The 12,576-nt window shown below is 41.1% G+C and overlaps 1 protein-coding gene across 3 annotated transcripts in view; it reads right to left on the bottom strand.

Moving 5' to 3' along the window:
• Nucleotides 1–778: 778 nt before the first annotated feature.
• The window catches only part of Bs (serum response factor blistered), a 28,257-nt gene continuing 16,459 nt past the window's right edge, over nucleotides 779–12,576 (bottom strand). The window contains exons 3-6 of one of the 3 annotated variants that reach the window (XM_078191210.1): nucleotides 9,819–9,924; nucleotides 6,177–6,284; nucleotides 4,525–4,725; nucleotides 779–3,000 (exon numbers count right to left, since the gene is read on the bottom strand). In XM_078191210.1, coding sequence (XP_078047336.1) covers nucleotides 2,933–3,000; nucleotides 4,525–4,725; nucleotides 6,177–6,284; nucleotides 9,819–9,924 — 483 coding nt within the window. In that variant the 3' untranslated portion in view covers nucleotides 779–2,932. Of the gene's footprint in view, nucleotides 4,746–6,176; nucleotides 6,285–9,818; nucleotides 9,925–12,576 lie in introns of all 3 variants that reach the window. The other 2 variants (XM_078191211.1, XM_078191213.1) reach the window with 2 other exon arrangements.

Genomic DNA, 12,576 nt, shown 5'->3' with positions numbered 1-12,576 from the left:
GGCACTTCGTTTTTTTAAAGTTTGGATAAGGATAACGATCGTACCGAAAAACATGTGTCACGGGTATATGTACCTCCCTTCGACGCGGCGAGTTGCTATGGTTACCATAGTTAACCAATCATGCTTGAATGAATACGTAAAAAATAAAACTACCACCTCAGAAAACCTACCTCAAGTTATGCACAGTCTCTTGAAAAATGAAAACACGAAACCGAAGAAATAATGGTAGGACTCTGAGTGTTGCTTAACTACGAAAACCGAGTTAAGTATAAGAACTTTGAACTTTATGAATTCATGTTTATCATTTTATTCGACACAAAGCTATACGTCGCAAACTGCACGAAAATTGCGTCCACAAGCAATAGTAAAAATGGTTACGATATCTTTTATTTTATTATAGAATATAGACATCTGTAGAACGCTCGAGTAATTTTCTCCGCTACTTTGTTCGATCGAAAACCAATCGTCGTTTCGGTAAAATTCAACAAACTGTATTTTAGCACTATGTGAGTCAAGATCCAAATATAATCTCAAACGCCACGTGAAATTGCATTATCATTAGTAGACTGCGGAGCTTTATGCAAAATAGAGAAGGTCGTGCGTCGTCTGCTTGCAACGAGAGTTGTTTTATTAACAAATTATCCACTGATTTTTATAATAAATGCATAAAATCCGCAGTCTTATAGAAATCGCTCGATAAGAATAGCTCTTGCCCTGAAAATGATCCAGAACAAGAGAACAATGTGTCATGGTTCGAAGAAAATCTCGAAAAGCCTCGTTCACCTTTGTAAATTGCCTTTAATGTAATACTTATAACTTCCTGTTCATCCTTAGCGCAAGAAAACATTTATTTGTAAATATCATAAAATTTTCACTCGAGCACAATCTTACGTACTTAAAATGAACGAATTAAATCTAACAAAACAGTTCGATAAAAATACTTACTGAGTTCGTCGCTTCGATATACACGTTCGCGAAACAGCGTATTATATTGGGTGAAGAAATTTAGTAAAAAAAAAAGAAAAGTAATGTATCTACGATTACTTTCGAAATCAATAACATGACCGTCACCACTCTGCACATTTTTACGACTAGATGCAACAACCCTGCGATCGGTATTATCAAGTAAAAAAGATATGTTCGTCATCTTACTGGATAGATAGACAATTTCCGACGATATGGAAATCCCTCCCCTTGAATCTTTCTAGATTTCTTAACCCGCTACGAAGGCACTTTTCGAAAATATCGGCACCAAAATCAATCGGGAAATCAATCAGTTTTTAAGAAAGACCATTCCTCGATGTTCTTTTATACAAGTCGCTCGCATTCTTGCATTAACAATTGTTGTTGTTACGACTGCACGTGTGTCACCTTACACTTCGAGAGTCTAAGGTGAATCTACAAAGTTTTCGAAAATATACCGTTACATTTTCATCGGTCGTGAGTCATTCAATGAAATGGGTCGTATAATAATCGTTTCTCGTTTAGACACCGCTGTGTTCGAAATATTGCCGGCTAAATGCTGAAACATCCTGTAGACTCACCTTACATGTCGTACAAGATATCTTATTCCTTCTAATCGAAACACCGACGCGAATTCCTCGTTCTGTCTCGGACAATTTCTACCCACTAAATTACAACAACAACGAGGGACGAAACGTTCCGACACTGCAGCGATAGCGTTCCATATTTACAAACAACCCTTTTATTTCCGGCACTATTTTATCGGTACGCGATCACGGAATCGATGGTACACAAGTCAATGCGTGAAAACAAGTCGCAGGTGTATTGTAAAAAAATACAAGTTCCTCGCGTGTTTATCTATCACAAGCTAATAATTTATTTCCATATCGTGTAAAATAGAGATTGTATTATTAAAAAATACTGTTAAATCAACGTGGCTGACAATATTGCGTGCTTAATCGCTAATTACAGTTTACGATTCAACGTTGTCCGTTTGAACGGCCGATTAGAAAACATTGGCAACATTATCACCGATCAATTAGCCGATTATCGATCCCGAAAATCATCGTTACCAAATACGCACGTCCATCTACGCGAAGGATATCGGATCGCGGCTGTGGTCGTCGCGAGCCGCGGTTAATTAAATGCAAGCGTTCTTGCGAAGAAAAATCGTTATTAAGGGAAGAATCGTTTTTGTATCACACTGAGTTACAAAAGGCTATATTCAACGTACAATTCGATCAAGAGGACACAGTGAATCGCATTCGTGAACAAAACAGGAACCAGTCGCGAATGATTCTGCCGCGGTTTTTTCAACAGGAGGATAACACCGATTATATGTAGTTTATTTTAAAAGCACCATGTACGATCGAGGGGCCGACGAACAGTGATACCCTTTCCCAAACAGTGAGCACTGCATATACCTTGCATGTATATACCACTATACACCTTGTATATACATTTCAGAGGGACAATTGTCGTTTGAGATTTTCAAATACCGTGCATGGTCACTGAAATACAGACCGTCAAAATTGGCCAATTTTTCTGCTTCGTACAAAATCTCCAAAATTTACCAAGGTAAAGTTTACCCGTCGAGAAATCTTTTAACAAAACATTCTATCATTGAAACGTATTTAAAATTTTTTTGCAGAAAAAGAGCTACTTCAACAAGATTCTTAACTCTATAGAAATGAATAAACTAAGAAATAAATGTTTGTACAGCATTTATAAAAGAACAATAATTAATAACATACACAAATTCGACAGTCCCGCAAACAAAAGTGCACGGTTATTCGCAAATGAATCGCGTCGAATTTCTTTGGGAAAAAGGCGTCACTGTGCGACACCGCTCAAGAAACGATCGATCTTAACCATTAATTAAAGAAAAATGCTTAGATAACTGCGAATGAATTTTACAATTGAATTCACGTAGTCGCAACCCCGGCGAGAACGCCGCGAGGTCTCCGGACTAGAAAAATCTCTCTTCCCGATTTTTCCTGGTTCCGGGAACAGCCCGTCCCGCGCTCGCCGTCGGATCTGCAAAATAATCGCGATGCTCGGTCGCTGAAAAACAAAAATATATGTCGACTCGATTTCCGCGACCCTATCAACAATGTCCGAAACAGCGGATACACCTCGAGCGATGGTGAACCATGAGGGGACAATAAAAAGTTGCTCCGAGGAACGTTCGCCGACTAGTACTCCAGTATACTAGTATACTAGCCCGACTAGTATTGCATAGATATCGACTAACTGCTGGTAACGGGAGCCAGCTTCAACGAAAATGTGTCACCGAATACAAACGCAACCGGGGGTGGTTCGCGGTGAACAGCTGTCCTCGACGTTCGGCGCGTTCGATTAACAAACCGCGGAACCAGCCTCCAACAACCCTTTACGGCGATTTCGATCTTACCACGAATTGCTGCGAGTAGTACAAAATTAATTTCGGCAGGCGAAATCATTCCGCAATGAATTCGTTCGAGGATGGTCCAGTAGTTTGCAGAAACGGTTGGAAACGAATCACGTGCCGATCGCGGAACGACAGTTTCGTCGGTCGAAGACGTCTGCGACTCGTTACCGTCGCTGAGAAAGAGTGCCTGCGATCGAGACGAGCCCTGAATGATCACCGTTCACGAAAACGATATCAAGCAGAGGATTGCAGCCATTGCAAGCAAAACACAATAAAATAGAGTTCGACGTGACTCTTCGCTTGGAACCATCAACAGGAGAAATGACATTGTATTTCCTGACTTTACATGAAACACTGGATGATTTCTATAAAAGATGCTCATTTTCTCTTGAAAATCGTTTGGTACATAGAGCAGCCTATACGGCAACAATTCATTGTCTACTATCTTCTTTTTCTATCAAAATACGAGGGTAACTTTGAGATTTCAACTATAGCGCGCAACGTTTAATCGTGTAATTAGGAAGTCCATTAAACACAGAATAAAAAATTATAAAGGATTCAGACTGCGAGTGATGCATGTGTATTTCATATTTTCTCAAGTGGTCTTCTTGATTTGATAAAAAAGCGAAATAGAATTAATTGCTGCCGTGTATGGAATGCCTGACCCTGTTATTATGAAATAGTTCGAAGATATAATAACAGAACATTCCCCATAAAATCATGCTGCTCGATAATCCCTTGTGTCAAGAACAAAACAACATGAAAATGATCTCACGCTCTGCGTGCTGAAAGCTTAAAGCTTTAAGCTGAAAGGAGAAGAGACTCTCGTCGATTGAAACTGATCTTGCCATCGGAAGGCTAGCTCGTCGTCGCGCTCGTCTCGATCTCTGACTGTCATTTAACGAGACCGTCGCAGGAAATTGAACGTTAGATTCCGAGGATGTCTCGCCGTGGTTCCAGCAACGAGTACAGGCGGCCATGATCGCGAGGATGGTTCCGCTCGTTATTTTCCAAGGGGTCACGCGTTCGTGGCTGCCAAATTGCCGTCGTGAAAAGATTGTCCATTTAAATAGTCATCGCATATCGACGAGCGACAAACTCGCCGAGTTTTCTCAGCCGAGTAACGACGATCCGGACACGGTATCACTCACGGTCTTTGCTCAGGTCCGATGGCAGGTCGCAGACCGACGACGCTACCGTCGCCGTCGTCGTCGTCGGCGATCGAGGCGACGGCGACAGATTCATCCTGGAGGTGACCGGCATCGACAGACCCGCGGCGCTCATCGCTACGTTCAAGGGAATCGTGATGAACGGCTGATTGTTCTGCGTCGAGTTCACCGGAGCCACTGTGCCTGCGAACAATCCCGAAATCCTGGTGTCCAATCAAACCGGTAATGTCTTCGCCAGCTGGACCGTATTGCGAGGCGAGCTTCCGCAGGGATCGTACTCGAGATTCTACCTTCGGGTTCATCCTTTTACAGATCAGACTCGCAACTCTGCGAATCTAATTGAACAGTTCAGTCAAATTATAAGCGAGAAATCTGCCATTTTTTAATAGTAGACATTCGATGGATGCAACTGACGACTAGTGTAACGGTCACCCACCGTTAGTGAGTACGTGGATAGTCGAATGATCATCTAGATCATTTTTTATATTACTTTTACGACTTTATGTTATATTCGTATTGCATAAAGAAAATTATACTATATTACTTGTATCCACATCATATTCGTCTTATAAATCACCTAACGATCTCAGTAGATGCAGTTTCTCGCAAATATTACAAAATTAAACAATTTTTAAATTGAAATAACAATTAAATGTTTCGTAAATACTACAAATTAAACGACAGACATTTGTTACCCCGTAGAAATGATAAGCACGAATTCATTGATACTTAGACCTCGCAGATTTGATTTTTATCGCGAAAATTCGACGGCTTGATGTATTTGGATCTACCTGATCTGTAGTAGGGTGAACCTGATAGGCGCTCTAGAAAGTATCAGGAGTTTTGGCTACATGGTTGTTGGTTTCACTAATTTTGGCACCCTGTTCCGCGAGTTCTCGCGTTTTGGACTGTCTCTGGTTATTGAAGTTTGGCCAAAAGCTTGTGATCTATTGATGGAGGGAACGTTTCAAATGTTTCTGCATTTCTGTTTCGCTGCTACGATGTTGCCGAAATAATCTGTATATCGTTGGTACAGCCTCTAGTTTAACGTTTTCTCGCGGTGCAAATTGCAGTGTTTCTGCATGAATTATTTTCGGACATGTCACGCGTTTTCGAACCAGTTCCTACGCTACAGTCACGTTGAGTTTTGACAATCTTATCGCCGTTCTCGCTAAATGGGTAGCTAGTTGACAGGGGATGGGTGACAGCGCGTATGATATAATTGTAGAATCGTGACCAGAGCTATCTCGCATTGTGTTGCCAATCCCGTACGGTGAGAATAGGGAGAGAATACCCCAGACGTGCGCGCTGTTGAAATAGAACACAGAATCGGAATGCAATTGTTTCATAAAGTCTTTTGTTTTCGAATTCGGCTGTGGTTTCTTAACCTGGCGTATAAGGAACCGATAAATTCTTCCTCCGTACTGTGGATTCTTCCCCTGTTCTTTCTAATAGAATCGTCTAATTTCAAATAATAATTAAACCGAAATGCTCTGTTGGATAAGCAACTAGATTGTTCCACTACGAGATGCACGATCAAGCTGATATTTCTTCTATTTTTCGATACAAGATTTTCTGCACGCTCTTTCGATTTCCTAGGGGTTAGAATTTCGGGAATTTCATGGCGTCCTCACCTCCTTCCTGAGAAATCTGCACCGGTTGACCGTTCTGACCGATACCAAGCAGAACTCCTGGGCTCGGCGAATAAATGACTGTTTGTGGCATCTGATGATACATTATACCTACAAAAAGAAATCATGACAAAATACAATATACGTGCATGCGTTCGGCGATGAGCAAATAGTTTCATTTCTTTCTCAATCTGATCGACCCGCTTCTCTTCGCGGAGCCATGTTTGTATAAATTCTTCTTTACTTCGTGTTACTTCTTTGCTTCGTTACATTCTCTCGATAACATTCTGTATTTTGTATCACGAAAACTGATTTCATCAATTACGAAACTTTAATGACTAAGAACAACTTGATTTCAGCAGAATGTTCTTCAGAAGAATTCGGTTAATGTTCTTTTATGATCTTATTTCTCACTCCTGGCAGACAATATTTAATCAGAACGGTGAACGTTATTGTTGAACAAATCAAAATGAACGGAATTTATACATTAAACATTTGTACGATTATAACTATGGACCTTTAATCGAAGCATTATTATTATATTATTAGAACACTAAATGTGAAATGTATAGATTTTATAGTAAAATTATAGAGTAAAGTGTGCACCTCGTGTTTAATGGCCTAATAAATATCATCTCCTGTCCAGTATTCCTTTTTCCTATCGCCGATATTTCTATGCGCGATCGGCGTTCCTCACCCGAAAATCGTGGCGATCCATAAAAAAGAGATCATTGGAGCGAAAGTCGAAAAGACCCGTAAAAAAGGAGGAAATCTCACGTGGCGGCGGTAGGGCGGCCGAAACAAGGGATCGGTAGCAGATCGACGGTTCGATATGAGCGCGTGTCGAGTTATCAAAATTCCGGGGCGGAGACAGTCGGCCAGGCGGGGAACAATGGAGAGGCGAAAAGACAAAAAAATAAAAGAGAGGCGTACGTCATGCCGGCGATCGGTAAGTCGGATGGCATCCACTCCATATATTAGCATCGATATTTATGTGTACACCTGCATCGGAGCGCGGCTTTCGACCGGATCTTACTTCCCAGTTAGGCATCGCGTCGTTGTCTTAGTTTGGTCATCGCGGCCCGTACAACTCCTTATGTACTCCCCTACACGGATAACCTCGTCATCGCTCGCACACTTTTCGCATTTTAAGTGTCCTCTTTCCTTTATCCTCTCCCTCTCTTGCGGCTCGCGCGTTTTCTCGCTCCCTCGAGCACTCGGGCTCCCGAGGCTCAAGCTCTCGGGGCCCCGCGTGCGCTCAAACCGCACGCTCGCCGATATACTATACCATTCTGCCATTCTCTCGTTTCTCTACGAGCTCGCCTCTCTGTCTACCGACCTACCTGACTGATTGGATTGCACACGTTCGCCCCGACACGGCGGCTCGCCGGGCTACCTATACGCTCTAACGATTTTCCACGCCGGCTTTTACCGCTCGCTGCCTCGGTTTCGCGACTCCTGGCACGCCCACGAGAAAATTCGCTAATTGCCACCTCCCCGCGGCGAATCTTAACGCGCGGTCCAAGAGGTCTAAGCAGCTGACACCGTTGTTACCCGGTTCTTACATTCGGCTCCGTTTCTTCTTCTTTTTTTTACGGGACTCCGGCCGGACGATTCGGAGATGAGATCGATGAGATCGGTCGCGGAGGTGAAACTGTTTCAGACACAGGAGGAAACGGTGTCACCTTTTCTTGTTCCAACTGCCGCGCGCCGGGGAAAATTGTCAACGCGATTTCGGCTTTGCTACGCGTAATACGGCCGCAGTTGGATCAAATAAAATGTGAAACGATAAATAGTTATCCAACGTTTTATTCTAAATCGTGCATGTAGTGTTTGAAGAGAAATTATTTTTTTGTTACAATGAATGCGCCTTCGAAAGTAAAATATTCTATTTGTGGTAAATGATCTTTAAGACGATATAGCAATTTTTAGTGGCTCAGAGTCCGATTAGATTTACCGGTATCATATTTTTTATTTATAATTCGTCGAATCATGAAGACTCTTTTTGTAAGAAACAATCGAATGTATTTTCTAATTAAAGCCTAAATGTATTAAGCGTTGGAAATGTATCAAAGTATATTGTGTTTAGAAGTATTAAAATACATTATATTGAAAAGTGCTAAAACACATTACATTGGAAACTATTGAAGCACATTGTATTTAAAAGTGTTGAAATACATTGCATTTAAAAGCATCAAACACGTTATATTTAAAAGTACTAAAACGCATTATACCGAAGAGTATTAAAAACGAGCTTATATCAGAAGCCACTACATAAGAATTGATTTAATTTTAATGGATCCATGTAGTCCTTTGTTTCAGAAAGTCATCTGAAATGTCTGAACACGCGTGCGTCTTCGTTGAATGAAACAACGTGTTACTAACAAAACAGAGGTTCGAAAAGGCGCAAATACGCCCACGGATATGGTTATTAGTACCGTTCTAGGAAATGGTAATTACAATGGAAATATCCTCTCTAGCAGAACAGAATTTAATGTTGAAATACACATCACACCAAAATAGACCGTGTAAAAGAATCGCATCTCTTTTTGTTGAATCTTATTGTCACGAATTTAAACGAGGAGATAGATTGCATTTAATAATAGATTTGACAGTTCATTTATTTAATTTTATAATAAATTACTGACGATGATTTTGTGTGAAAAGAATTAATACAAAATGTTGCACAAAATGTCGTGTCGCGAACATATGGGCGTGTCTGTCCATTACTTACTTTTTCTACTTAAGATAAGTACGAGCGTATAACACGGTTCATTTCGTCAAATTGTTTCTGTGGTTCTTACACTAATTATTCGGATATTGTAACGAAGAAAATGATAACTCGATTAATGTGCTTTAGCTTTAAGTAGAAGTAATCGACAATGGACAGACACGACAGCCGAGTTGCACGAAAATATGTGCGACAAATTTTTAGATCTAATTTGAGCAATGAATGTTGAAATAGTATGTAAGTATTCGTCGGAAACAATGTACGTGACAGTTCGTATGAGCTCTTTGAATGCATTACACAAATCCCGCCATTTTGGAAGGCTCGCGATAACCACCGCACTTGCGATAGCTGGTTCGAAGTTAATGCTAGCTGAATGTTAAAGAATCATATCGACAAGCTCATCTGACCTTCTCTCGCAAATGGAAATCGTTTAGGAATTGCAGAAACTCGGAGACGATACATGCAATACAATTAAACGGCGCTTCTTTAGGCATTTTCTCTTTGCTGTGGGACATAACGTGCACGATTTTTATACTAGTATGTAGGAACAACGCTAAGAATCAGTACGCGAGAATCAATTTCTAACATGCGAATCGTTCAATATTCTATTTAAAGTACAAATAAAAAGAGAGACCGCACTTCTTCGTGCAAAATAAAAGGAAACGGAACTCGAATACAACAGTGTTTCTTCCTTTAATAATTTAAAAATGTCGAAGATAGTATTATATAACGATATTATTAAATTATATCTTTACAGTTTCATATTTCGCCTATTAATTTTTGGACTAGATAACAAAAACTCAATAAAGTATCGGAATTGTTTCTTTACTTGAAATGCTCCTCTTATCACGTAGATGTTACGAGGTAATAGAAAATTGATATATTATTAATTTATATCTTTTTGATCCGCTTACCTGAGTGATTTTTTGGAAGATCCTTAGGAACCGGAGAATCGCCATCGCTGGTGTCTCCGTCGCTTTCATTGGCGCAGACGTCCGACCTAGGTGAAGTACCGTCTTCCTAGAACATCAACGAATCACCCTTTGTTATCAAAAGTCGTAAAAAAGCGTTTGCAAAATAGTTAAAGAAGCGTTTACGAGATAACAACCCTAGAACGTGTCAACAATTCGAAATAGTTTCTTTACCAATGAAGATATTGGAAGAAATCCAACGCAACGAGAGCTTCAATGTAATTACAGGAACAGGTCGTTTAATTAATTTTACTCCGTACGATTTGTAATCTCGCCGAGTTACCCTTATAAGCGATTAGGAATGTGTGCACGGTAACGAATGCGCAGGCATTTAGATCGCGTAGGGTCAAAGAATATTATTTGCTCGAAGGTGTCGTGAGCAACGTGAAAATGAAAGTATTTATGTTGTTATTGAATTAATAGGAAAGTCGGAGCCTAATGCAGCTTCGAGCTTGAAATGGACAGACGAGGTGTCCAAATATGGCTGCTCAAGAATGGTTGACAAGCATACTTAATCGCGTATAATCCACTTTAGATCTCGCGCGTTCCTTCTTTAACTTTCTTCAATTGCCAACATCGGCTGAACCTTCGTTAATTGGAGAATCAATGCGGAGAAAATTTAGAAGATCCTGCATGGAAGAAAAAAACTTCTTCGTTGTCAAAATAGTCTTTTCTCTTCTTTATCTTTATTCCGCTTGCAATCGGACCAATCAAAGATTTTACGATTCTTCGAAACGATAAAATAAAGAATGCGTCGCATAAAAATGATTTTGATTCGCGTGGAACGCTTTTCTCGGCCGAGCGAAGCTAAGAAAGTAATAGTTTAAAACGTGCTCCTTCGTCACAATGAACAAAGACACTTCCGGCATACGAAATACGTTTTTTCATTGGTTCACGTTTTTTTGCCGGCCAACGGACGCGCAAAGTACAAGAGGATCTCCATACGTGTGATTTGAAAGTGACTTCCATTTACGCGTTTATTCCGAGAACCGCGTAATTATTACAAACCTAAGCGTGTGCACGCAGGATCGCCGGGCAAAAACCATGATGAATTCTTACGTTTCCATGAGATCTTTACTCCATTAACTTTCTAAATTGTTGACGATATACCGTCCACGCTCGGTGGTTACGCGTAACGTATTTCGATATGCACGCGCGTCTAATCGGATTCGTCAGATGCTGCATGAATCAGATCTCAATTTCGTTTGCATATATTAGGCGTCCGGATGGATCGTGTCACGCCGATACAAAATTTATGAATCATCGTCACAAGGCTCCCACCTTATTATTGCTTCCACGAGCGTCGATTCACGGCTATCTTTCGAATCGCGTTCCCGATAATTACAAGTTCCTCCGATTAGACAATTTATTTTCCGCTAAATGATAAGCAACTCTTTCGCCAAGTGACTTCCCTCTATCTTTTTGCGTTCGCGGTGAATTAGCTCTAATAAATCTGATCGAAATATCAACGAAGTTTAGACTCCAGAAGCATTTCAAATTTTAAATCAGATTAATATTCCGTAAAATAGTTACGTTCGGAACGGTTTGAAGCACTTTTCAATAGACAATTATATATCGTTCGATTAACACTAGATTTGCATAAGACAAACATAAGACGTTCATCTCGATTTTTAACGCGCGTTATTGTAATATTTACCGCATGCGCTACATAGATTGTATAAATAACTCATAGACGTATCTTTACAATCTGAATGGTCGTGAATTAATGACCCGTCGTTTCGACGTGTTCCGTAAACCCAGTGTTAATTACAAACCGCGGCATGCGAAGTTCGATTTGCGAAGAGCATCGGCAGGCTAAAAATATCGCACAATAGTGTAATAAATGATATTACAATGTTCCAGGAAGCTTCGCTGTCCATAAGTGGCTGACATATGGACGAGTGACAAGCGGCATACCATCGTCACATTCGATCGCGCGCGCACACTTATTGTCGCAGCGAGTCTCTTCCGCTAAAGATCAAAATTCTACAATAACGATTCGTGATAAACCTGACACGCGTCGAAAGCAGTAAAAGTCGTACGTCAGATTTAAGATTCAGGTGTCACGGCGGCCGTAACATCTCCTAATAGCTTCCCCGCAGAATCTGACGAAGGAAGATCCACTTTTTCTCCTTCCCCCATCGCAATTACCTAAACAGCCGAAGGACCGCCGAATGCTAACGACCTCTCGGGATCGGCCTCTCCTTTATCGGCAATTAGCATATCCCGAAGAAGAAAGGGCAACAATCAAGCGGACGTCGAATAAATCGCGATATCGAGCCGCGGAACGACCGTCATAAGTGATACACAATAACGTACACCTGTACGGGACCGTAAATTCCAGACCCTTAACGAGTGGCGATCCGAAGAGAAGACAGAGAGACGAAAGAGAAAGAACAGTAGAAGGAGAGAGAGAGAGAGAGAGAGAGAGAGAGAAAAGAAGAAGAAGAAGAAGAAGGACAAGAGGATGGCATCACGTGGTGCGTGGCCTGTAAATCGTAGATAACGCCTCGGTAATAATATCGGCGAGCCAATCAAACAGCCAACTAACCAATCAATCAGCCGGAGTCTAGCAACCAACTAAGCAAGCAACGAAACAACCAACGAACCAACCAACTTACCTACCTACCTACCTAGCAGGGAGAGATGCGCGAGCTTGTTCGCGCACCTTATATGGTCATCCGCGCGGCCTGAACTCGTA

This window comes from Augochlora pura, chromosome 9, assembly GCF_028453695.1.
Source record: "Augochlora pura isolate Apur16 chromosome 9, APUR_v2.2.1, whole genome shotgun sequence".
Classification (NCBI taxonomy): domain Eukaryota; kingdom Metazoa; phylum Arthropoda; class Insecta; order Hymenoptera; family Halictidae; genus Augochlora; species Augochlora pura.
The sequence above is the reverse complement of the archived record's forward strand: the minus strand, read 5'-3'. Positions and strand labels throughout refer to the sequence as shown.